The 27,799-nt window shown below is 36.2% G+C and overlaps 1 protein-coding gene across 14 annotated transcripts in view; it reads right to left on the bottom strand.

Annotated features, from left to right (window-relative positions):
* Window positions 1-27,799, bottom strand: part of Bptf (bromodomain PHD finger transcription factor) — a 132,655-nt gene that overhangs the window by 61,338 nt on the left and 43,518 nt on the right. For 8 of the 14 annotated variants that reach the window (XM_076871612.2, XM_076871611.2, XM_076871615.2 and 5 more), the window contains exons 3-9: window positions 25,659-25,882; window positions 19,160-19,366; window positions 18,442-18,630; window positions 7,941-8,129; window positions 3,287-3,474; window positions 1,391-1,746; window positions 789-920 (exon numbers count right to left, since the gene is read on the bottom strand). In XM_076871612.2, coding sequence (XP_076727727.2) covers window positions 789-920; window positions 1,391-1,746; window positions 3,287-3,474; window positions 7,941-8,129; window positions 18,442-18,630; window positions 19,160-19,366; window positions 25,659-25,882 — 1,485 coding nt within the window. The remainder of the gene's footprint in view (window positions 1-788; window positions 921-1,390; window positions 1,747-3,286; window positions 3,475-7,940; window positions 8,130-18,441; window positions 18,631-19,159; window positions 19,367-25,658; window positions 25,883-27,799) is intronic. The other 6 variants (XM_076871619.2, XM_076871622.2, XM_076871625.2 and 3 more) reach the window with 3 other exon arrangements.

The raw sequence follows: 27,799 nt of genomic DNA, 5'->3' as shown, positions 1-27,799 counted from the left end.
TCTCTTAAAGTAAAATTTAAAAGGTAGGCGGGGGACTGGGGTATGGCTCAGTGTTCAATCCCCACTACCACAAAAAATAAAAATTACATGAACTCCATAGAGGAATGGGGAAGGTAGAATGATTCTTATTTTTTGATTATACTCTTGAATAATATTTGCATTTTTAATGCAAAAAAATATTTTATATTTATATTTATTAAAAGTATATATTAAATTTGTAATAACCTTCTGAAGACTAAAGTTTTATTCTGTGTAAGTCTATCTGTGCTAAACAAATTCAAGTTTCAGAATTTATCTATCCAAGTCACACAGTTTTGGGTCTACTTGGAAGCTATAAGATTTTCAGTCATTCAAGTCTAAAAAAGAGTGTAAGGCAGATCCTTAGAACAGTAACTGGAACATTCTAGAACAGACACTCAAAAAACACGAATGTTCTTCCTATTAAAAAAAAATACTTTTTACTTTAAAAAAATATTTATAATTTGGGCTGGGATTATGGCTCAGTGACAGAGTGCTTGCCTTCCATGTGTGAGGCACTGGGTTCAATCTTCAGCACCACATAAAAATAAATAAATGAATGAAAGTATTTAAAAAAAATTTATAATTTCCATATGTGATCTCTTTTGATCTTTATTACAATCCTGTATCACAAATTAGAATTAATGGAGGCCAAGAAGTGTGACATCTTTAGTAAGACTCTTAACCACATGAACTTTCATTCTTAATCAATAAGTACTTCCAGAATAATATCCAATATTCATCATTCACAAGGGTCAGAGTTCACTCACCTGGTATGTCCTAAGGATTCCCGCCATATTGGTAGCATCACAACTGGTTTAACTGCACACTCCAAAATAGCTAAAGCCAATGCAAATTCTCTGGGTTTGCTACACATCTGAACTGCCTTGATCCAATTTGCCCTATATTTCAGAAGAAAAATTATTTCATTTGGTTGATCTTAAAGTTAAAAGCATAATGTATGGTGACTCCATCTTACAGTGCATGTGAGTAAGGTTTCAAGGTGGAGATAAAAACATACTACAACTGGAAGTTTCAAGCTCACAGAATCACATTTTAAACATTAGAAGGAATTTCAGATCATTTAGTCCTCACAATTCTTTGTCCTTCTACAATGTTCTGGACTTGATGGCCTCCACCAGAAATGACTGGACTCCACTTGATTTCTAGGGATAAAGACTGGTTCCTAAAATAATCATACAAACGCTAGTGCTGATTCAGCAAGTTACAAGTACACCCATGCCTCTAGCTTCCTTACTGTCTGACCAAACCGACTTCATTTAATTCTCTGGCAATGACATTTTAAGGCATAGCAATCACTTTAAAAGTGTTTTGTAATTTATAGTAAAAAATTAACCTTAGTATCCTTTACCTGTGTGAAGCCCAATTGGGATGAAGAAAAGATGAAGGGATGTTGTTTTCTAATTGGGTGATGGTCAGTCTCAGAGTAGATATGGTAAGAACTTTGGACCCATGGACAGAACCATTCCATTTGAACTCTCCTGCTGGAGTCAGACAGAACTTATGTGCAAGATGCCTTCTCTTATCATGGTCTTCCCTGTGCTGGTGCTTATTCAAAGCAAATGAATTGGTGGAGTACTGATTGTGGTAGACGCGATACTTCCCTTCTTGACCCAGTTTGAAATAATTGTTGATATTTCCTTTCATGACCACTTCCTTTTTGGTGCTCAACCGTGAAATTTCTCCTTGAGAGTTAACTACTAGTACCTGAACAAGAAAATTTTAAAAACTTCGTTATTCATAGCAGAGATGCAAATTTTGTCTTGTCAACTGCCTTTTAATAAGTGTAACCAAATATTTTAATGAGTTAAGGTGCCTCTTATGATTGAACTGTTTAAGCTTAAAAGCTAAAAGTGAAAGCCAATAATTTACGATCAAATAACCAAGATATACCCATGAAAAGAAAACTAACATTTATTAAGTATGTGCTAGACACTAGTGAGTACTTTTGTGATCTCAAATATGCACATGAAACTGTAGGTGAAATCATTCATCTACCATAATATCAAATTTATAACATTACTTTAGAGAGGCATTACATTTATTAACATCTAAAATACATTCTCCAAAAAATATATTTTCTTCTGTATTTTTTTATCATTCCAGTCTTAATAGAAAAGGTCTATGGATAATTTAAAATAGTGTTTCAAAAAGTTGATTTGACTGCAGTAGCATATGGGAGGCCTGGGGTGTGATCCCTAGCACTGAAAAAAGAAAAAACAAAAAGCAGTTGAGCCCCAGGTTGGGGTGTAGCTCAGTCGGCAGAGTGCTTGCCTAGCAAGCACAAGACCCAAGTTTGACTCCCAGCACCACAAGGGAAGGGGGAAAAAAAAAAAGTTGATTCCAACCTTTCAGTGTATCATGAACCAAATGGTTGATCTCATTTAAATTTTAATAAAATATAATAAATGCACTAAACTACAAGAAAAAATATCAGAGTGCTTCTGTCATAGTAAGAAAAATACTACACTCAGAAAGCTTTTAGATGTATTGAGTTGCTAGGAAAAAAACATTTATGGGCTGGGGATTTAGCTCAGTTGGTAGAGTGCTTGCCTTGCCTTGCATGCACAAAGCTCTGGGTTCAATCCCCAGCACCACAAAAAAGGAAAAAAAAGAAAGAAAGAAAGAAAAGAAAAGAGAAAAACATTTATTTTACTGAGTCAGGGTCAAAAAGAACTTTGAAACTTACTGCTTGAAAGCAACTGCTATGATGTTAAAAAAGAAAAAAGAGGAAGAACATTTGTCTATCCAGGAGACACAGTTTGTTCCCTGTTCTGTCACCACAAGTAGGTGGGGGCAGAGATACTGAGTCCCATCTTTGATCCCATTGTTCATAACTAGAGCTGGGATGTTGTCTATCCTATGTACTGTATTCTGCTTTTGGTTAGGTATGTCCTGTCCTGTAGCTACAGCTCACCTGAAGTGATTATAAATAATCTAAAGCTCTTCAGTAAAGCCCTCACATATCATGTGCATAAAAGACTTTAATTTCTTTAGAATTACATACAAAAAAGCGATCATCTGGTATCACCCTCTTATAGCATTTTTATGCATGAAATAAATTTGGGTGTGCAAATATACTTATCATAATAAAATCCTAACGCTTTTATACTTGTTACCCACTACACTCTTGAAAATGGTGAAAGTCTAATTCAAAAGCAGATCTATAAGCCTATATACTTTTAAGGTATAATAACTACAATTATTCATACTCCAGAGATTTTTGTTTTAAATAGAAAGAACATACCTCTTTGCCCTCCTTAAACAATTTATTTGCTTCATGTGCTGCGGCTGCCACCTGCTGGCTCTTCAGCTGACTCAGTTTGCTGTCTGGATTCCGTAATCTGGTGATAATGCGAGTGGAGCCAGATGCTCCTCTTCCAGCTCCAAGAGACTCACTCATCTCCCCATTAGATTTCTCTGATCTAAAGTCACCTGTTATCAATGAAAAAGCCACAAAGTAATTGCTGACGGAAGTATAAGAACAACGCCTCATCCAAAACTCATATGTGGTGTACATCTAAGATCCAGAAAGTAGACAGATAAAGTCCTTGACTAGTCAAAGCAAATGTCACTAATTGTTTAGTGTACTTAAAAGAAAACATGTCAACCTTTACTGTGAATCATTTATTATTTTAAAGAAAATATAAATGTGCAAGGTTACCTGTTTGGAACTCATCTATTAGAACACAGAAGGGGCCGCTACAAAATTTACAAGTAACAAACATAATGACACAAAATGCACACTAACAAAATGTTGCCTTATATGTTCAATATGGATTCCTGTATTGAAAGGATACAATTAATTTTAGAAAGATTTTCAAGGAAATTTTATTTTAATTCCTAATAGTTTTGAGCTTAGAAATACTAAGTGACTTTTTTCTCACTGCTACATGTGTAAGCTTATTATTATAAAAATCAACTAAATTAGTTTTCTTAATATACAAAGACCTCTCAACATTTTCATAGAAAAATTTAAAGTGATGAACTAAACTGCCCAGGAGCAATTTCTGCTTTGTGTATCTATGTAATTTCACTTTGGCTGAATATTTCTCTGTGTATTAAAATTACTGCATCATGGTCCAACTTCCACATTAGCCAGACAACCGAATAAGATACAAATTTTCTAATTTAAAGATTTTTTTAAAAATTAGGACAGTGTGGCATTGGCAATTAAAAGGACAAGAATTCACCACATAATATATTCTAAAGATGGCATTTAAGTAAGAAGAGACAAAGATAGAATCGGAAAAATTGCTGTGCATTTGAGGGGAAAAAAAGGTTAAGACAGTTTGGCAAACACTTGTTCATTTATTTAGTCTGTTCCACACTGCTTCTTTCCTTTGGGGGAATGCTTTCTTCCCCACTTTAATCATGATTCAGTCAGGGCTATGAATCAAGTATCTTGCTTCTTTGGGTTGAACAACAGACCCGGCCTGGCCAGCCAGATCACACCACTACCTAGCCACAGTGACTGTCCCAGGAATTGGCCATGTGGTCCAGCCAATCAGCATTCTACTCCAGTTCTTTCAATCTGGAGATGGAGAAAGGTTCTCTGCTTTTTTCTTTTTGTGAGCTGGAAGGGTTTAAATTAGGGGCTAGCTAATTTTACTCTTAGAACATGGAAAAAAACTGACACTGGTAGGAAACAATAAGCCCACCAGAGAAGAAATAGGAAAATATGAAAAGGGAAAACTGAGAGAAGACCATGATAATCTTATTCAGCTATACAGATCCTAACATACTTGAGGCTGCCAGCAGCCCTGGACCTGCTAACTACCAAACTGTGCCAATAAAATTCCCTTCTTGTTTTAAGCAAGTTTGATGGGTTTCTGTCAAAACCAGCAAGTCCTAAATAATACAGAGGAATATTTTAAGATTTTGGCTCCAAAATTTGGCACTGACTAAATCAAGATGGAGTGAAGAAACTGAGTTATCTTCTGCTGTAAGACTGGAAAGTTGGTAACCCTGAATGTGAGGCAGCCACGTAGCTGGTAAGACCATTAGTCTTCCCTTGGTTCTCAAATCACTACTCTAGCCCTATTGGAGTTCTACACCGAGACGCTGAGCTATGGTGGCTACTTCCGAGGACTATCTATAAAACCCTATAATAAAGACCTTGTTCACATCATTTGGTCTGCACTGGACTTCCCAGAAAGAGAAAAGGAATGACTGGCACAGCGCTTTTGAAAGGAAGCTCCTCCTAGAGCCAATGATGCAATATTACTCAGCATCAATACTTTGCTGCTTGCTTAGAAGGAGATGACTGACCCCTAGGGGAAGACTTGAAGGAGCAAAGGGAACGAGGCTGACAGGAGAGGTCCTTACCCAATACACTGTGCCCAGGGCCATATTCTTCCTATTATAAAGGAGTAAGTCATTCCAATGAAGCTTGAGGCAAAGGACAGGTCTCCTCTCCTCCAGTCTCCAAGGTTCATTGTTTAATGATGTCAGGAGGCAAATGCCTAGTCAGACTCTATTCACCTGAGGGCTAGGGCTATTGGCCTACCAACCAGGCAAAATAGGGAAGTGAAGGGGTTCACCTTCAGGGACCTTGACACCTTATCATTAATTATCAATAATAAGGTATCAGCAGAATACCCATGGATCTGTAACAGAGTGCTATTGCCAGAAAAAAACTCCAAACCTGCCAAATTGAAGTATATGACTGTTGAATCCTAAAGAAATCCATTCCTAGTTTAAAAAAAAAAAAAAAAACAGCAGGAATTAGGCTGCTACAACAGAACGGCCTCCAGAAGGAGAATCTTCCCATAGACTTCTCACCTCTGATGCACATTCATCCTCCTAGATTTACTGAAGAGCACCCTCCACTACCAGGATAATGAATGCTAGAGGCAGATGAATTTATAATTTGACTTACAGACTGCAAAATCAAGATAAGACATGAGAAGACCTGTCAAAATTAATGCACAGCACAGAAATCCTAGATTTGGATCAAGATACAATTACAATTGCTGAATGTAACTGTGGGGCAGAGATTTTTGGAAGTTTTCAGTTATGGGTGAGGTTTTTGCATTGTGTTAGGCAGAGGTATTTTTGAACTGTATGTCTGGAATAAATGTGAGTAAACATGCATGTGCTAATCTACCACAGGGTGGAGATGCAGGTGTTTACTGTGTTCTATCTTTGCAGCACCCCTCTTTCTTTGGAAAACCATTTCCTACCCCACTCCAATCACATACTTTTGCTGGAGCCATCAATCATAATACCTTGCCTGCCCTGGCCACAGGGGTGGGAACAATATGATCCAAGATAGGCCACTCAAATTCCTTCCTCAAGGACTTTTGATTTGGAGCAGGAGTAGGGGCCTTGTCTTTGGGTCACAGACCTTGCTTGGAAAGATAGGAATACAAATTGCTGGTGCCATCTTCCCTGCCACTTGGAAAAAGCCTGTTTGTATTAGGAGAGAATGAAATTAACAAACAAACATATGTAGATCCAAAAGGTGAGAAAGAAAGAGAGGAAGACAGAAAGAGTCATTATACCTGGGAGTCCAGTTGTGCCTGATGATGGCTCAGGCATCCCAATTACATAAACTAATTAAATTTCTCTTCAAGTAAGCTAGTTTAAACTGGTTTGATCATTTGCAATTGAAAATGTCCTAATTAAAACACATTTCTCACCTTCTACAATATACAAAATTATATTCTATATAGATTAAAAACAAAGTTATAGAAGTGTCATGAGAAATTGGCTGTAAGGTACATGTATATTCTTCCTTGATAAGACATAAAATTCAGAGAAATACCAAAGACTGGTAAATTTAACAACATAAAAATGTAAAAATTCCTGGATGACCATATAGCAGAGTTTAAAATGAGAAACTACTCTATAAATATATATGTAAAAATCAAAGATTAATACCCATAATATGTAAAGCATTCCTAAAACTCACTGAGGAAAAATATCAAAATTCAATAGGAAAAAGTGATCAAAAAGAATAGTCACGTCACGGAAAGTTCAACACACATGTGAAATTCAACCATATTAATAAGGAAGGATAAGCAAATTTTAAAATAAAACACATTTTACTGTTGACAAAAATATAGAATTGATGATATCAAATTTAAGGTTTAAGGATGAGAAAAAACAGATGTGTGAATTATAGGTATAAAGTCCTTTCGATATACAATTAAGCAGTGGCTATCACTATTTTAAAAATATGACTGCCATTTGACAAACAATTCCATTCACTGTTTCTATATTGCCAGATATACTTGCCCAAGTACACAAAGACAAATGCTGAGAATGTTAAAAAAAAAAAAAAGCACCACAATTTATAATAATCAAACATCATGCAGCAGTTAAAAAGAATGCATTTAAAATGAAAAGATCCCATCACATGTGTTCGTGAGTGAAAAAAACAAGATGCAGAATGATATAAGCAGAATGATCCCATTTGTGTGAAAAACAAAAACAAAAAAACTTTGTAAACATACAAATATGAATGTAACTGCAGAGAGAAAGACCTAAAAGTTGTTGATGGTGGTTACACTTGGAAAAAGGGTACAAAAATGGCTTCTATTTTATTCCTTTGTGTTTTTTTTGTTTTGAGACAGGGTCTCACAACAATGCCAGGCTGGCCTTGAACTCCTGATTCTCCTGCCTCAGCCTCCCGAGTAGCTGGGATTACAGGCGTACACCACCACACCCAGCTTGATTTTCTGTTTTTTTTTTTTTGTTTTTTTTTTTAATAACAGGGCTATATGTGTTTGAAATTTTAAAAAAAAATTTAAAAAGAAAGTAAAAGTAAAACAAAAAGTGTAAAGAAAAATTTTAATCTTCCCACCCCCAGTAAACTTTTATTCTAAAAAACTGAAAAATGTTAAAAAAAAAAAAAAAAAAAAAAAGTCCCTTTAATGGATGGTGTATATTCTTACCTATCTCTTCCTGAATAGAGACAGGTGTATGGGATTCTCTTTCTCCATTTTCAGGATCATCAGCTGCCTTAGCAGATTCACTCTGGGAAGAATTTAGTTCACTGCTGCTGTTACTGTTTTCCAGATTAGGCTGGATGGAGGTAGTGGTAGCACTAGTGTTACTGCTGTCACATGTCTTGTTAGATTCTTCTAGAAAAATAGAATATCTGATTTTTAAATTGGAAATCACAAAAAATAACTAGTTGTCAGAAAAGGCATTTAACTTTTAGGATTTCATTACAAAGCTTTTTTTTTTTTTTTAAGCTGATCATGTATGAATAATGCACTGTATGAAAAGAAATTGGTAAGCACCACCCTATGAGTTATTTTTTTTAGTCTACCAGTCTATTAACTCATGGACTCTTACCATTTCATTCTATAGTGCAAGGCAGACAATCTGTCAGATACCCCAGAGCTGAAGGAAAAAAAAAAACAACTAATACAACTACTCTGCATAACTTATGGTACACCAGATACAGCAAAAGTGGTTTTGCTGAGATATTATTTTAAAATCTGAAATTTATATTCTTACTTTTCAAAAGTATTACATTATACCTGAAAGAGTTTTAAACCAGATCATTTGCCTCTAAGGTTTTCTGCCTGAGCTCTACATCCCCAGGTAATGCCTATAGGTGATTCACTTTCCATAACAACTTAACAATTACCACTAAACTAAGAGTTTGATTCCTAAAAGTGCATCAAAATTAACACAACCATGAACTGAAAGCCGAAGTCTTTCCAGAGCAGTTCAGAAATTAAGAGTCTCCCTCTCCATTCACATTTGCCAATAGCTGGTCTTTAAACTAGCTAAAATAAAAGGTGGTTGACAGGACGTCATAATGACTTTCTTGAATGTATAATGACCTCCTAAAAATTTTTTCAGGAAAAAAACCCAACAACCTGACAGAAAAGAGAAATATCTAAGAATAATCAAAAAAGAATTGAGAACAGCCTTTAAACTTGAAGAATGCTCACTTAACTCGGGCTAAGAGAGCGCAAAATAAAAATATCTGGAGAGAGGCAGTACCCATAGGCAGGAACAAACAAACAAACTTAAGTAGTTATAAGCCTAGAAGAAATCAACCCCTCCCGATAAACTCAGGTGGAAAACAGCTGGGTCCCACTCACTGCCCACAATGCTGCAGGGGTAGAAAACGGGTGACAGCAGAGAAGGGAAGCGACAGTATTGAGGGAAACTACACAGACATTCTCATTCTCTCTCTCTCTCTCTCTTTCTCTCTCTCACTCACTCACTCACTCACTCTCACTCCCCACTCTTCACTCTCACTCTCTCCCCCTTTTTGGTACTGGGGGTTGAACCCAGGGGCATTCAATCACTGAGCCACATCCCCGGCCCTTTTTTGTACTTTTTTTTTTTTAGAGACAGGGTCTCACCAAGTTGTTTAGGGGCTTGCTAAATTGCTGAGGCTGGTTTTGAACTCACGATCCTCCTGTCTTAGTCTCCCAGCCACTGGGATTACGGCCTTGCACCACCGCGCCCAGCTACTCTGTTTTTGCTTTGAAAGGGCTGAACCCCAGGTGTGCTGTACTGGCAACTATATCCCAGCCCTTTCTATTTTTTGAGAGAGGGTCTCACTAAGTTGTCAAAGCTAGCATGGAACTTGCTATTCTGTTTAAGCCTCAATTGCTGGGATTACAGTTGTGTGCAACCACTCCCAGCACATTTATTTACTCTTAACCTAACAAACCCATGTGCAAAAAAGTACTGCAAAAATTCTGAATTACTTAGCTGTAGAACTATTCAGTGAATCATTATTTATAACAGCAAAATGCCAAAATCAAAATGGCCATCAGTGGTTCAATAAAAGAGTACAAAGAACTGAACTACCAAGCACCTTAGCAAAGAGCAAGGAAGATCACTATATTCACAACTGAAATTATCTCCAAGGTTAAATGTGAAAAAGAAAGGTGCAGCATAGTATTTACAGTATGTTAACTTTTGTAAGATGGGGAAACTTTCAATGCTTGGCATAGTGGTATAGACCTGCAATCCCAGGTATTCAGGAGGCTAAGACAGGAGAAGTACAAATTTAAGGCTTGGGATATAGCTCAGTGGTAAAGTGCCCCTGAGTTTCATCTCTAGTACCAAAAAATTAATAAATAAATTAAAAGCCACTTGGGATATTTCCTGTCAACAGCAATATTGGTTTTATGAAAACACAGCTACATATAAAATCATTTCCCCTTACTATTATTAATGCACATTAGCATATATTCTCCATAAAAATATGTAATTGAGTTAGTAAATTTAGGAATTAAGGCTTTTCATGTAAGGGAAAAGAGCTACATGTGTAAAAACCAACTAAGTAGAAGAGGAATTTGAAATATCAATTTAGACTGATGGTCCTTTTCTTTTCAAAAATATTTTCCACTCTCAGTGCATTTCCTATTAACACTCACCAAACAAGCACAGAGCAAATGACAGCCTAATAGCAAAAAGTACCCCTGGGTCTGAACTGAGGTAGTGAATATCTTTCCCCACCAAAGGAACCAAAACTTCTTGGGGCGGGGCGGGGCGGGGCTGGGGAGTTCCCTGGTCAAGGACAGGAATCCTGTAAGACAAGTCTCAAACATCTTACTTTACCAAAATATCAAGAAACCATCTAAGATGTCATGAATGGTAAAAGTCAATATGAAGAGGCTTTCACGGTTGAACAGATACAAAATGAATGACAACTGCAAGTGAATGAAACAACCTAAATATATTTAAAAAAAAAAACTTGTAAATTTAAACTGATACTTTAAAAAGAGAGAAGACCCTAACTCATGAATGACCACTGAAGACAAAGGAAAGATCAACTCCAAATTCTGAAAACAACAATTTAAGAGAAACAACTACGCAGGTGCAATGCACTTGTAATCCCAGCAAGTCTGGAGGTTGAGGCAGGAGGATTATAAATTTGAGGCCAGCCTCAACAACTTAGCGAGAATTAAACCAGATCATTTGCCTCTAAGGTTTTCTGCCTCAGCTAAAAAAAGGCGGGGGGGGGGGGGGGGGCTGGAGATGTAGCTCAGTGGTAGAGAGACCCTAAGAACAACCCCAGTTCCAAAAAACAAACAAACAAACAAACAAAAAAACCTAAGCATTTATTCCACTATTCCTGTTCTAGCAATGTTTCAGTGTATTCAAACAGCCTGAATATTCTTTACAGAAAAATTATTTATGTATTCTTTATGTGAGAATTTCAGTTTAAAAAATATAGAAATAAATTATAGAATTAAGATCCATATTATAGCCTCCAAATAGATAAATGATTCTGGAAAGATAACCACTGAATTAGAAGTTAACAGAGAACTTCAGAATCTCATTACATCAACTCACTGATCAATTTTACCATTTCTTAAAGCACAACCAGGCATCATGAGCCATTTGATCCAATACAAAATTCCCAACACGTTGCTTGTGAAATATGCATGCCAAGAACAGTTGAAACCAAACTGAATCAAGACTTTAGAACAAATTAAAAACAAAATTAGAAAAGAAATAAACAAATTCTGAATGTGGAACAATCCATAGGATAGACTGAAATTCATTAACAAGTTCAATACCATGTGGAAACAAAAAGTCAGGAAACGAGAAAGTGCTGTACACCAAGAGACGAAGAGGAAAACCAAATGTCATGTCATGTCATGTCATGTGTGAACCACCTTATTTGCAAACACATCAAATATTTGGGGGAAAAAATTAAGTGAAAAAATCTGAACATGGATAGGATATTAGGTGATATAAAGGAACTGTTAGCTTTATTAAAATGATAATGACACAGTAACTATGTAAGAAAATGTCCATATTCTTTAATTCTTTAGTGACATATGTAGGATTGGTATGACATGGTGGCTGGAGTTTTAAAAGCATGCCTCAGTAGAACACAACACAAATTCACAGCAACAGAAAAGAGAATAAACAAGCTGGTAGTTACACTGAGGAAAACTAAAATTATAAAGCATGAATACAAAAGAACTCCAGCAACATACAAGTCAGTAATAACATTAAGTGAAATTTTTCAAGTTACATTTAACATAATATTCTTGAACCAAGAACAGAAATTATATATTTGTTTTATTTTGTTTTGGTTCCAGGGATTGAACCCTACAGTGCTTTAACACTAGGCTTCATCATCTGTCCTCTACTTCAATTAAGTTTGTTTTTTTGTTGTTGTTTTTGTTGTTGTTTTTGAGGCAGAGTCTCACTAAATTGCTAAGGGTGTCACAAAATTGCTGAGGCTGGCTTGAACCTGTGATCCTCCTGCCGTTGCCTCCTAGCTTTCTGGAATTTACAGAAGTGTACCACTGCACCCAGCCAGAAATACAGACTTTTTAGCAAATCATATAGATTAACTCAATGAAGCAAAAGCATGTATGTGTTGGGCTGGGATTGTGGCTCAGAGGTAGAGTGCTTGCATACCATGCGTGAGGCACCGGGTTCGATCCTCAGCACCACATAAAAATAAAATAAAGGTATTGTGTCCACCTAAATATATTACCAAAAAAAAAAAAAAAAAAAAAAAGTATGTATGTGGTGGTATACACTATAATCCTGATTATTTGGGAGGCTGAGCCAGGAGGATGGCAAAGTGCGAGGCCAGCCTGGGCAATTTAGAGAGACCCTGTCTCAAAATAAAATAAAAAGAACTGGGCATGTAGCCCAGTGGTAAAGCACGCCTGGATCAATCCCTGGTATCAGGAAAAAAAAAAGAAGAAAAAAAAAAAAAAAGCCTCATAACCAATGAATTTCCTTTCTAATAAAATTTTTAAAAAAGTACTCTTTTGAAGGTGTCCTTCTCCCAAGAAATTAAGAAATAGGTTTAATCAATGTTTTTGTAGTTCAAGTTGATAGATTTGAGAGTTTCTAAATGTCCAAGAACATATTTTCAAAGCAATTAAAAATAGTTATAGAAATAAAGCCAGTTTTATTTAATATCAATACTTTCCTATTTTCAGTTTCATCTTTAATCTGAGCCACATGAAATATTTCAGATCACTGATTATACCTAAAATAATGGATGGGTATCATGAAACCCATCTGTTTCTATATTTGAGTTCATTTATTACAGTTCTACACTACAAATTTGTCATTTTTCCTTTGTATAAAATCTTCAAACTGCATGAAAATGATAGTGCTCTTTGATGAGACTTTATCTTTAGGTCAATCTTGAAATAAAGTACACACGCTTTTATTAGAACTCTTAAAGTGAACATACTTCTACACAGATTTTAAATCTCATACTATTAAAAGAAAAAACAAATTCAGCTGTGCATGGAATTCCCAAGCCTGTAATTCTACTGACTCAAAAGGCTGAGGTAAGAGGATAGCAAGTTCCAAGCCAACCTGAGCTACTTAGCACGACCCTGTTGGGGAGAGAGAGAAAAAAAAAATACTATTACAGGAAATATATAAAATGTAAATACTAGCTGGAAGGAAGGTGGTCTAGAAATTTTATTAAACAATAAGGACATTTCACAATAGCAAAAAGTTAATTTAATAAGAAAATATAAAAAAATAGGTGTACCTAATAACACAGCCTTAAACTATATAATACAAAAAACAAAACAAAACAAAAAACTTAAAAAGAGAAGGAACTGGGGGTATAGTTCAGTGGTAAAACACTTTCCTAATATGTACAAGGCCCTGAGTTCAATCCCCAGCACCACAAACAATTAAAAAAGAAAGAAGCAATTTCACAATAAATAGTTGAGCAGTACTTAAAATCAATCATTGGGGACTATGGTTGTAGCTCAGTGGTGGAGTTCTTGCCTCACATGAGTGAAGCAGTGGGTTTGATCCTCAACATCACATAAAAAATAAAGAAAGGAAAGGTATTGTGTCCATCTACACACACACACACACACACACACACACACACACACACACAAATATGTATGTATGTATGTATTAAATCATTCAGTGGGAGAGAAAAACACAACAAGAGATATAGATTGGTACAACAAAATTAAAACTTTGACCTAGCTAGGTGTGGTGGTGCACACCTGTAATCTTAGCAATTCAGGAGGCTGAGGCAGGAGGATTCCAAGTTCATATCCAGCTTCAACAATTTAACAAGACCCTGTCTCAAAAAATAAAAAGGGTTGGGAATGTAACTCAGTAGTAAAGTTCCCCTGGTTCAATTCCTAGTACCAACTCCCCCCCCCAAAAAAAAAAAAACAACTTTGACCTAATTGTCTTACAATGCATTCTTACTGAAAGTACATGTATGTGTTATTCAAATATACATAGGATGGAGCTGGGGTTGGAGCTCAGCGGTAGAGCGCTTGCCTCACATGGGTGGGGCACTGGGTTCAATCCTCAGTACCACATAAAAATAAATAAATAAATAAAGAAAGAAAGAAAGAAAGAAAGATATTGTGTCATCTACAATTAAAAATTTTAAAGAATTTTTAAAAAATATATACAGGACATTCATCATCATTAATCAAATGTTGGACCAGAAAACAAGGAAAGGAGGGAGGCAAAGAGAAAGAGCGGATGGAGTGAGTGGAGAAGAGAGTGGGGGAGGCAGAAGAGTCATCGGCAAAGTCCTGACCTCAGAGATAAGACTGTCTACTATCCACTAGAATGCAGAGTTGCACATCACTTTAGTCACTGATTTATCCTCACTAGTATATTCTTAGGACAGAGACAACGTCAATGCTTATCCACTTTATAAAAATAACCAAATTCTTCTTTAAATACTGGCATGAGGGTAAGGATGTGACTCAGTGGTAGAGTGTTTGCCGTGCCTAATGTGCCTGTGTCCCTGAACTTGGTCCCCAGCACTTGGGGAAGAATGGTGTGATATATTCAATACAAGTCTTTAAAAATATTTTTCATGTTCTGGGAACAGGCATGAGAATAGAGATACCAGGGCTGATTTCTGTTTTGTTTTAAAAGAAGTATGAGTTGATAACTGGCCAGATTTTGAATTTATTATAGATAGCAATAATATTTCTATTACTATATAGATAGCAAAAATATAGAGATAGCAATCTTTAGCCACACTCTCATCCTGATAATGACCCCAAGTCCATTCTAATACTAGCTACTGACAACTACTGTTCATTCTCATTCCACCTTCCTTAAAAATTCTGGTTTGGGCTTGAACATAACTAATTTTCATGACATATACATGAAAATACTATTTGAACTGCCAAGTTTAACAATAAGCCACATCATAATGAATTACGTTGATTAATAAATACTGAATCACTAAATATATAGTACAATTCACTCATTTCATTATTTTCTTGCTAGGATTTCTCACTCATCAAAAGAGTTGATTTGTGGGCTGGGGATGTGGCTCAAGCGGTAGCGCGCTCGCCTGGCATGCGTGCGGCCCGGGTTCAATCCTCAGCACCACATACAAACAAAGATGTTGTGTCCGCCAAAAACTAAAAAAAAATAAATATTAAAATATTCTCTCTCTCTCTCTCTCTCTAAAAAAAAAAAAAAAGAGTTGATTTGTAATAGCAGGAATAATGATAACAATACTCGACTTTTATTGAGCATTCAGTGTGTGTCAGACACAATCCTAAGTGTTTTTTATATGTTATTCATTTTGCATTCTTCAAAAATACAAGTCAGATACTAGGATAATAGTTTTTCCAAAAAACATTCTAGTAAAAGAACAAAGTATATTCCAAAGAAATAAATAAACTGAAAATAAAAAACTTAAAAAACAAATGTAGGGGCTGGGGTTGTGGCTCAGTGGTAGAGCACTTGCCTAGCATGTGTGAGGCACTGGGTTCGATTCTCAGCACCACATAAAAATAAAAAATAAATGTCCATCAACAACTAAAAAAAATATTTAAAAAAAAATGTAGGTGGATGTGATGGTGCATACCCATAATCCCAGGGACCTGGGAGCTACTGTCTTAAGGTAAAAAGGTCTGGGGATTGCTCAGTAGCAAATCACTTGTCTATCATGTGTGAGGCCCTTGATTCAACACTACAAAAACAAAACAAAAAAACACAACCGCTAAATCGTATATGAACCCACTAGTAAGTCTAAGATTTACATTAAGTATTCCTACTAAAAGAGCAAATGATATTTTTTAAAGTTTTTACTAAGAATTTAACTATGATTCCATTAAAAATGCAATATTTTTCCACATCATTTGGGGGGATAGTACTTCACTATCAAACTTCTAACCCTGAGTACATCAAAGGGAAAATATTGCAATTTTTTTTGAAACTGGGTAGTACCTAGAGATCTAACTTAAAAATTACAGAATCAAATTACAGATCTCTCAGTTTCTGCAATCCCTTCATTAAAAGATTCACTGAAATAATCTCCAATAGGAATTTAGTGAATGTCTATAGTGAAATGAACTTATTATTTCTATGCTATAAACAGCTTTTTTAAATTTATTTTTTAGTTGTAGTTATTTTTCAGTAGACACAATACCTTTGTTTTATTTATTTATTTTTATGTGGTGCTGAGGATCAAACCCAGGGCCTTGTTCGTGTGAGGCAAGTGCTCTACAGCTGAGCCACAACCCCAGCCCTAAACAGCTTTAATTTTAAGAACACTGCAAGTATTTAATCAAAATAATCTTCACTATAATTTCTACCCACACAATTTAACAGAACAAGCATAATCCCTTCCCCATCCCCAGTTTTTGACCCTCAAGTATTTTAGGACAATTACATTACTTTCAATTGTCAAGACTATTGTTTTCTAGGCTAAATGCATTTTGGTTTTTTATTAATTTTACCAGAGGGCAGAATTTCCAACTTTTTTTTTTTTTTTTTTGTACTGGGGACTGATCCCAGAGGCACTTAATCACTGAGCAACATCCCCAGATCTCTTTTTTTTTTTTTTAAAGAGAGAGAGAGGGAGAGAGAGAGAGAGAGGGAGAGAGAGAGAGAACTTTTTAATATTTATTTTTTAGTTTTTGGCGGACACAACATCTTTGTTTGTATGTGATGCTGAGGATTGAACCCGGGCCACACACATGCCAGGCAGGCGCGCTACCTCTTGAGCCACATCCCCAGCCCCCCAGATCTCTTTTATTTTTATTTAGAGACAGGGTCTCAATGAGTTGTTTAGGGTCTCACTAAGTTGCCAAGGCTAGCTTTGAACTCAGGATTCTCCTGCTTCAGCCTCCCAAACCACTGAGATTACAGGCATGAGCTATCAAAGCCAATCAGACGCTTTTCATCTTATGACCACTCTCTAAATCAGTATAATGTCCAGTGGACTTTCTGCTGTTAGCTGTGACTTAGAGTCTGCGTGTACAGCCTGACACACAGTCTAATCTTTTTTTTTTCCCCCATGCGGGGGTGTGTACCAGGGATTGAACTCAGGGGCACTCAGCCACTAAGGCACATTCCCCAGCCCCCGCCCATTTTATATTTTACTTTAAGACAGAGTTTCACTGAGTTGCTTAGTGCCTTGCCATTGCTGAGGCTGGCTTTGAACTCGCAGTCCTCCTGCCTCAGCCTCCTGAACCGCTGGGATTACAGGTGTGGGCCACGGTGCCCAGGGAATAGCCTAATCTATCACTTTCAGCAACAGTTCATTGTTGACAAGTACCCAAGTGAAAGTAGCCCCCAAAACAACTGCTATTTGTTAATATCCTTCATGTAATAAAATAGGAACACAGAAGCCTTGAAAGATTAAATGACATTAACTTAGACTCAGAATACAGGTCTTTCAAATATTAATCTTCCAATACATCAAATTCACAACTCAGCATAAGGTGCAGTAAAATGAAATTACTAAAGTTTGAAAATAGGTGATATTCTTATATACATACAAAAAGATCTTTAAGGATTTCAACTATGATTCTTGATATTTTTGTCAGGTTATCAGTACTAAATTTTACTCATCTGAACTTTTGAAAAACTTATAGGCTACTACAATAAAAATACATTTTCATTTTTTAAAGAAGCAAAAAGAAACACATAATGACATTCTTAGAATAATATAACTTACTTTGAATATAATTTTAAACAGCTTAAAATATGAGTAACTGGTTAACATACATTACATAAAAATACACCTTACAAAAATGTTTTTTGATGATGGATTTTCTGTCATAACATTATGATTTGAAATGAGCACATGCAAACATAAAATTAATTTGTTAGTATGTACAGAGCTGAAGGGTCAAATCATTCAACACCAAGCCATTAATATGTAAGTAATTAAAACCAAAGTATCTGCCACTATGGCCTGGTGATAGAATATACAAATAAGTATTAAACAAAAACAACTAATGAAGTTTTAAAAGCATGAGGATTATGATGAGTTTCAAGCACTAACTGCAAGAACATTTATCAAACTTCCAATGTTAGGTGACAATTTAGCAATCAGGGATGGCACTGTAAGCAAGCAGCATGAATGAACACATACTTTAGAGTTCTAGGTGACATTCAGCTTTTACTACAAAGGGAAGGATTCCCCCCATTACAGAGGCATTGATACACTGCCCTCTGTACCTGGCACATCCTGGGGGAGCTCAGATGCCACCTTCTTCTCTGCCATGTTGCTGCTATCATGGGTTTCTGAGAGACACCCCACGGGGCTCCTCCCTTCAGAGGGACTAGTCTCTTCTGAAGAAGCATTTGTTGTGTTGTCGCCAAGATTTGCTGACACAGAGTTACCTTTATCCCCAACTTCTGTTGGCTCTACAGTAAAATGCACAACAAAACTTTAAAGATATTCTTTAAAACTGCTTTTGGACAAATGGCCACATTCAACCAACTACTAAAAATGATCAATCACCAAAAAACCTGCTTCTATTTGATGGCCATTTTAAAGCAATTAGATTCTGGGATATTTTTGCAATGGATAATTCAAAAATTACTTAGGGTTATTTACTATATTAAGAATGTTTAGGTAATTAATATAAAAAATAAACATTTTGTCATAAAAGTGTGTATTCTGATACAAAAACAGTAATTTTTCATCAAGAAATCTCAGGGAATGGCAACTTCCTAGGAAGTGTAGGTAGAGATATGTGTGTAACATCACGGCAAGTCCATCAACACATAAAACAACTATTATGCATGTTACAAGCGAAGAGAGTACCCTAACCTCTTTAGAAATAAAAAGGAGTTATTTTCAATAAAAGTTTTCATTATAATTTTGCAAGTGAACTAGGTTTTATAAATAATACTGATAAAATATTTCTTTATAACCAAGTAATTCTTTTACCCTCTGATTTTCCTTGCTCAGGATCATCATTTGGTGTTCTGTCGTCGTCGTCTTTTTCGAGGGACTGGTCTTCAAACTCCTCTCTGCTTTTCTCAGCATCTTTATTGCTGTTATTCTCATTCTCATTCTTCTCTTTTTCTATCTCTTCTGGGCTTTTAACATTATCAATTTCTCCCTTTTTGGCCCTTATGCATTCCAAAATTTCTTCTGTAAATAAAATCAAATTTTAAAATTTTTATTTTCATATTTAATCATATATAATTTAGTATTGCCACTTAAAGAGTTTCAATGCTACAGAAAAAATATTTTTAAAGCATGTGAACTATGAAATAAGAATCACATCTCAAACAAAGTTTTGTACATGGCACACAACCAATTCACTCTAGAAAACATATGTTCTCCTCTCTTTTAAAAAAAAAAAAAAGAGAGAGAGTGAGAGAAAATTAGTCTACTTTTGAAATTGAGACTTCATGTAGATTACTGTGACATCCTCTGCCACAGAACAGAAACCAGAAGCTGACACAAACTCATTTGAGCAGCACAATGCAAGGATCAAAACCTAGAGGCCTGGGGCTCAGTACAGCCCTAACTTGAATCTGCCGTGACCCAGGCAACCTACCTCACCTCTCTGGGCCTCTATTTTCTCAAGTGCAAAATAAGCAGCCGTCAAGGGCTGGGGTGTAACTCACTTGCCTAGGATACACAAGTGCTGGGTTCCATTGCCAGCACTGTGAAACACAAAGTAAGCAGAGGCCCATCTGCAAACAACTTTCTCTCTGAAATCCCATAACTACTCTGAGAGTGGCTAAGTCTCTAAGGGTGCTAACCATCTTTCAACTTTGTGATGATATGACAGGGCACACTACGGAGTATAGAAAGTACAACAGGGTGCAGACCAAACGGTAAATCAGTATGGACACATGGGTATTAACGATAGTATTTAGGTTACAACCCAACACTATCATTTTTATTTTTTGCTGAAAATAATCCAACTTTGATCACTGGGAGCTTTTCCAAAGCCTATGTCCTTTTCACACATCTCATCCATTCATACACTCATCATGCATTTGCTTATATTCCAGTACTACAAGCTGCTCCAGGCTACTAGGTACTTTTCCTTGCCCCAGTCCTAGAATCTGCTCTCTCTCCAAGCAGCCTTAGTTCTTTTTTTTTTTGGATTGGAGAATGTTTAAAAATAATCATTTGGGTGTACCTGCGCTAATGGAGTGTTGTTGCTTCTAGGTTCTTTTGTTTTGTTTTCTTCCAATAATAAGAACTAAATGCAGGGGCTCTACCACTGAGTTAAATCTCTAGCCCTTTTTATTTTGACACAGTCTTGCTAAATTGCTGAGGCTGGCCTTGAACCTGTGATCCTCCTGCCTCAGGCTCCCCAGTGGCTGGGATTACAGGTGTGCACCACTGCACCCTGCTTGCTTCTAGTCCTCTTCACCAACACAGCTAGGAAATGTATGTCTGTGTCCTAAACCATATACAAATATATTATTTCTTTTTTTCCCCCATGTGTATTATTTTGATATTTATCTGTGTGCATTTGTGTCCATGTATGAATGTATCTGTGATTCACTCTACACTGTCATCTTGCTTTTTTGTAATTTGTCAACAGTGAGAAAACTGGCTCTCATTATCTATAATATCTAGCTATTTATTTAATCCTGGTACACATGATAAAGTAGGTTCAGAATTATTAAACTGTACCCCCATGAGAAATAAGCTTACCAATTAGAATATAATGTTTACCAAGAAGAAACATTTGTAATACCATGTGTACCCATGATACTCCTTTGCAGATTTTTAGACTTCTTTTTTATCTTTCCTTAAATGTTTTCTATCTTCATTTTGGCCAATATTTCTTAAACTGTAGGTGTCTAGCCTGTTTTGCCAGGATTAGAAAAACCCTGTAGAGGAAATGAGGGTTTAGGTCACTGGGGGAGTGCTCGCCTACAATGGTGTAACACCCCAAGTCTGATTACTAGCACCTCCAAAAAAAAAAAAAAAAAACAAGCCAATCTTGTAAAGAATAGTGACTTTTCCCTGTAATTCTAGTGATGCAGGAGACTGAGGGAGGAGGGTGCAAATTTGAGGCCATCCTGGGCAACCAAGGGAGATCCTGTCTCAAAAAATTAAAAAGGCTGCAGATGTAGCTCAGTGGTAAAGACTCTCAGGTTCAATTCCTAGTACCACCACCACCACCCCCCAAAAAAAGTCTTTCCTAGTAAAGTGATTATATTTAAGCTGGCTGGAGTTAATTCCCCATATTCTCATCTTTTCTAATCCTAATTGCTATAAGAATTCAGAGCCAATGATTAAATGAACATCTATAACAGCTACAGGACAATAATTTCAACTGTAGGAAACACAATTGTGTTATCATCTTTCTCCAAGCCATCACAGGATCCCTTTCACATTATCTTTTTGCCTACCTATATAGACTGCCTGTGAGTTCTAATTTACCCAAGTTTCATCTATTCTTGCTAAACTTACCAATCAGAATTCTCAATGATTGTTTTTTTAAAAGAACTTTTAAAAAATATTTATTTTTTTTTAGTTGCAGGTGGACACGATGCCTTTATTTTTTTATTTTTATGTGGTGCTGAGGATCGAACCCAGGGCCTCTCACATGCTAAGCAAGCATTCTACCACTGAGCCACAACCCCAGCCCTTTAAAAGAACTTTTTATGTGGAAAAGAAACTTTAGTTAGCAATAACCTCTTTTTCTTAAAGGCACATAGCTGTTTCTTGATCCTCCACTGTAATCATTTCCAAATCAAACCACTATTTCTCCCTACTTGGCAAGGCACCATTTGATAAGAACAAAAAAAGAAAAACATTTTAAATGCTTACTATACTTAGACCATTTAAAATATAAAAAGTATAGGGAGAGGGCTGGGATTGTGGCTCAGCAGTAGAGTGCTTGCCTCGAATGTGTGAGGCCCTGGGTTCAATCCTCAGTACCACATTAAAATGAGTAAAATAAAGATATTGTGTCCAACTAAAAAATAAATATTAAAAAAAGACACAATATCTTTTTTAAAAAAAAGTACAGACAGACTAGTCATATTTTTCTCTGAGGTTCTATGAACATCAAAATTGATTATCTTTTAAACAGCTATTTATTCAGAGAAAGTGAATTTAAGTACCTCTTTACCCAGGCACTGTTTTTATTTAAGTCTCCAAATAGTGTTCTGTCACACGATAATCCTGTATTCAATTCCCCTACATGAGATTTTAGTTTTTTACATGCCCCCAAATCAGACCACTAACCATTTGTGATAATCCATTCTTGTTTTGGAAAGGATAATTAACTAATAATGAATAATATTGCATATACCATTTTCTAAACAAATAAGTTCATTCTGAAACATTTATAATTCAACATACTTAATAAAAACACACTTTATACTGCCTGTTGGGATACTGGTTCTTTATTATTTGACTAAAGGCAAAAGACAAAGGAAAACACAAAGAGATTTGTTCATTTAAATGCCCTGATTCATAAAAATAAGGGAAGTAACCTGGCCAAAATCAATAAAACTTTCTATGTTCTAATCAATAGCATGGAGGAGAAGGAAAGAGAAAGGAATTAAATTACTGAAGATGAAAACTTTTCTGATAAAAAACTAATAGAAAAAATGCTTCCAACTATCAGATACAAATAAATGTAATTTGTGGTAGCTGTTTCTGAAGATAGTATATTTGTAAGCAAAAGGTATTGATATGTAACAGCCTAACTGCCATTCTCTACACAACCATGAACTAAAGAGAACACTGATGTGGAGTGGGTGAGGAAAAAACTGAATACATTTATTAAATCTAAACATTCTATTTGTAAGCAAATGGAGAATGGGAAAAACAGGATTATACATACAGCAGAAGAACAGAATGAGGCAGGTAAATGTGTACTTACAGAATCTTACCTCATTTTTATCTAAGTTAAAATTAAAAGGCACTATTAGAAAAGACAGGTGACATCTAGTAAACATACACAGAATATAGCCATCAGGATGCAAAACAGGCAGCTAGCTAGGCAAGTGGTACACACATGTAATCCCAGCAACTCAGAAGGCTGAGGCAGGAAGAGCCCAAGTTCAAGGCCAGCCTGGGCAAGTTAGCAAGTTCCTGTGCCAGAATATAATAAAGAAAGGGCTGGGGATGCAGTTCAATAGTAAGCCCCAGGTTCAATGCCCAGTACTGCAGGGAGGAAAAAACCAAAAAAAAGGAAAAGAAAAAAGAAATACTGTCTGCCTCTGTAAAAAGAAAATGAGACTGTGGTTACAAAGAGTATTCACTTTCCACTGCCCACTCTTTCTGTATTATTTAAACTTTTTTTTTTTTTTTTTTTTGGTGGCAGGGCAGGGAGGGATACTAGGGATTGAACTCAGGGGCACTCCAATACTGAGCCACATCCTTAGACCAATTATATTTTATTTAGAGCCAGGGTCTCACTGAGTTGCTTAGCCCCTCACTAAATTGCTGAGGCTGGCTCTGAACTCACAATCCTCCTGCCTCCACCTTCCCAAGCTGCTGCAATCACAGGTGTGAGCCACCAGGCCCAACTTACTATTAAAACTCATGCATTTTTTACTTTAAAAAGTAGAAAATTGGGGCTGGGGATGTGGCTCAGTGGTTAAGTGCCCCTGGGTTCAATCCCTGGTATAAAAAAAAAAAAAAAGAAAGAAAGAAAAGAAAATCTGTTCAAAGAGCTGAGTAACAAAATAAATAAAGTAATACTGAATTATAATCCAAAGTCTAAAATAAATACACAAATATGTCCTGATAATAGTAAATGACTAAATAAATACAAAACAGACAAGTCTACTATGCAGAAAAAATTCCATATAATTTGCATAGCTATTGCTCTCTCAAAGAGGTAGAACGTAATTCCCCATCACCTAAGTATGGGCTCCACCTTGAATTTGCTTGGATAAAGATGGTACTAAGGGATGAAGGTATGGAGGTGGGGGCAACTTTACAATGGAGAAACCTGACAAACACTACTTTAACATCATCAGGGACTTGAGTTGTAGCTCAGTGATAGATCACTTGCCTTGCACGTGTGAGAAACTGGGTTCTAAACTCAGCACCACTAAAGATATTGTGTCCATCTACAACAACAACAAAATATTTAAAATAAAAAAAATCATCAGTGATAGTAAGTCGTCAAGGAGAGAGCTTGGACCCTTGAATTGATGATGACAGTGGTTCTTGACTCTTATCTTCCTCTCCAAAATCCATAACCCCACTTACCCAGCAAAACAACATGAGAAAAACCCTCATTGAGGGCATTCTCCAAAATCCCTGATTTATACTCATAAAAAAATGTAGTCTTCAAAAATAAGTAAAAAGTCTGAGAAACTCCAGTCTAGAAAAACAAAGGTAACTAAATATGTTGTGGTATATCCTGGATAAGGACATGAGACCAAACAAAACAAAGGACATTAAGTAAAAACTAAGGAGATTTGAATAAAAATTTTTAGTTAATAACAATGTATCAATATTGGTTCACAGTTTGAGACAAATGTATTATACTAATGGAAGACAGTAAAGGGTACATGGGAACTGTCTGTACTGTCTTTGCAACTTTCTTTCATATTTTTGGGGGGGGTGGAGGTGGAGGAAAATGGGGATTGAACCCAGGGCTTTGTATATGCTAGGAAACGCTCTACCACTGAGGTTTACCCCCACGAGCTCCTCTTTACAACTTTCTATAAATCTGAAACTATTCGAAAATTAGTTTTATTTTGAAAAACGAAAGCAAAGAATTAATTCAAAGAGAACATAATTTCTTTTGTATTTATTTATATTTTTGTAATTGGACACAATACCTTAATTTTATTTATTTATTTGTTTGTTTGTTTGTTTGTTTGTTGTGCTGAGGATCTAATCCAAGCCCTGCACGTGCAAGGCGAGCGCTCTATCGCTGAGCCACAATCCCAGTCCCCAAAATATAATTTCTTATAATTGAAAGTAGAACTGGGGTCACGTGTGGTAGCACATGCCTGTAACCCCAGCAACAAGAGGCTAAGACACAAGAATCACAATCTCTAGACCAGTCTCAGAAACTTGCAGGACCTTGTTCTCAAATAAAAATAAAAGGGCTGGGGATGTGATTCATTGGTAAAGGGTCTATGGATTCAATCTTCAGTTAAAAAAAAATTAGGACTGGGGTATAGCTCAATGGAGATGCACCAGTACATAGGTTTCATCCCCAGAAATGAAGGTGGGTTTTTTTGTGTTTTTTTTTTTAAAGTGCCACAAAGTCTTACTAAGATATAAATGACTGTGGAGTATAGATATGACCAAAGCAAGAAACAAAATAGTACAATACATAGCATCTCTAATTTATGTTTGAGAAAATGAGGTTATCCTGGGGAAAGGAACTAAAGATACTAAAAGTAAAATATACAGAATGTGATTTCATAGTGATTTCAACCCAAGAACTTATTTCAAAGTTAATAAAAATGAGGAAAACCTTGCTTACCGTTAGCTGCCGCTAGAAAGGATTTGTTACTGCCCCGAGCCTTATTGGTCAGGTCTTCAGTTATATCCATGTGCCGGTGGATTTCTTCACGCATTTCTTCTAGAATTTTGCAAAGTTCTGCTTCCCAATAATCTTTGTCTAGACAGTCTATTAATTCTGCAAGCTGGACCTTCGTGCTGTAGTACCAAATTTTCTTTTCATTTTCATTTTCTGTATCTTCTTCTCTGTTGTAAAAGGGGGAGAAATACATTAGACACTTGTCACTTATTTGACAACTTAATCTATCCAATGAAAAGTTAAAATATATTAACACATAGATATGTGCTCAATATGTGAGTATTATACATTCACATGTCATGAGTTCTCCAAACACAGTGTGCACACCTGTAACTGCAAATTCAAGGACAGCCATTGCAAGTTGGCAAGACTCTTTTCTCAAAATAAAATAAAGGTTTGGGGAGGTAGTTCAGTGGTAGAACGTTACCAGACTCAAATAAATATATATTTTTTAAATGTTATAAACTCATTATTTGAGCTCATGAGAGATTTCCTTGTGTCTTATTCAAATGCAATTTACTTTTATTTCATTTAATCAACCTCTACTAATTTTGATTTCCTAGCCCACAGCATCTTAGGATAAAATAATCTGGGACTAGTGGTGGAAAGAGAGATATCAGCAAAAAAAAAAAAAAGGACATCTAAGAACATGACACACAGAAAGATGAACTCATAATCTGGAGTCATGTGAGAGCACTGATGGCAGACAGTTCAGTTTTACCTTAATCAACTAAAGAGATCAGTGTAACAAACAGATGAGGCTGAACCACTGAACCATCAGAAAATTTTAACTATGCTCAGTACATGGGAGATAGTGAATAGGTTCACATTTTAATATAGTTTAGATATATTTCCATTAGGCAGTACAAATGTTTTGCTAAGTTCTGGTCCTTGAAGGAGCCATCTCAATTGAGCAACAATGTCTCATATCTCTCTTCTTTTCTTAAGAATAATCAAAGCTTCGGGCTCCGGCTGTGGCTCAGTAGTTCAGCACTTGCCTAGCATGTGTGAGGCACTGGGTTCAATTCTCAGCACCACATATAAATAATTAAAAACCAATCAAAGCTCATACTGGAGAGAAGCACAACTCCCTTTCCTGACTAATCTCTCCTGAGATTCCTTTCACTTGTAAAGGCGCTGGAGACTTCAAAAAGATGGTCAGCCAGGCATGGTGGTGCATGCCAGTAATCTCAGCAACTTGGGAGGATAAGGCAGGAGGATCACAAGTTTGAGGCCAAACCCAGCAACTTAGCATGACCTTGTCTCAAAATAAAAAACAAAAAGGACTGAGGATGCAGGTCAGTAGTTCTGTGATAAAGGGCCCTTGGGTTCAATTCCTAATACCAGAACAAAAACAACAACAAACAAAAGCTGTGTGACAATATAAAATCTGAAATTACTTAATGAGCTCTAAGCCAAAGAATTATAGGACAGTTTGATTCTTTATTTTCTAAAATTTCCAATCTTATGAGTTTTCCTTTTTATAAAGATCTTGAATTACTTCTTTACATTTTTTCTTCTCTTTTTCCCCCAATACTGGTGATTGAACTCAGGGGCACTCAAACCATTGAACTACACCCCTAGTCCTTTTTATTTTGACAGTCCTGCTAAATTGCTTTGAGCCTAAGTTATTGAGAGTGGCTTTGATCTTGTGATCGTCCTGCCTCAGTCTCCTGAACTGCTGGGATTACGAGCGTCATTTTTTCTTTATTCATAAATGCATCACTGTATCATGATGTTTTAGTCAACAATGGACCACATGGCTGATGCCAGTCCCATACAAGCATATTGCCTAGTGACATCATACTCATTGTTCATAACAATAAGCTCACCTGATGATGCATTTCAGAGAACACATCCCAAACATATGTGGTTCTATGTGTCTACTTCTCTCTTACTGTTTTATTGTTGTTACTTTTTTCTTGTACTGGAGATTTAACCCAGAGGCACTTTACCACTGGGACCCATCCCCCAGCCATTTTTTTTTTTTTTTTTTTTAAAGAGAGAGTGAGAGAGAGAGGTAAGAGAGAGAGAGAGAGAGAGAACATTTTTAATATTTATTTTCTAGTTTTCGGCGGACACAA

Source organism: Callospermophilus lateralis, chromosome 11, assembly GCF_048772815.1.
Source record: "Callospermophilus lateralis isolate mCalLat2 chromosome 11, mCalLat2.hap1, whole genome shotgun sequence".
Classification (NCBI taxonomy): Eukaryota; Metazoa; Chordata; class Mammalia; order Rodentia; family Sciuridae; genus Callospermophilus; species Callospermophilus lateralis.
This window is presented reverse-complemented; position numbering and strand designations above follow the sequence as displayed.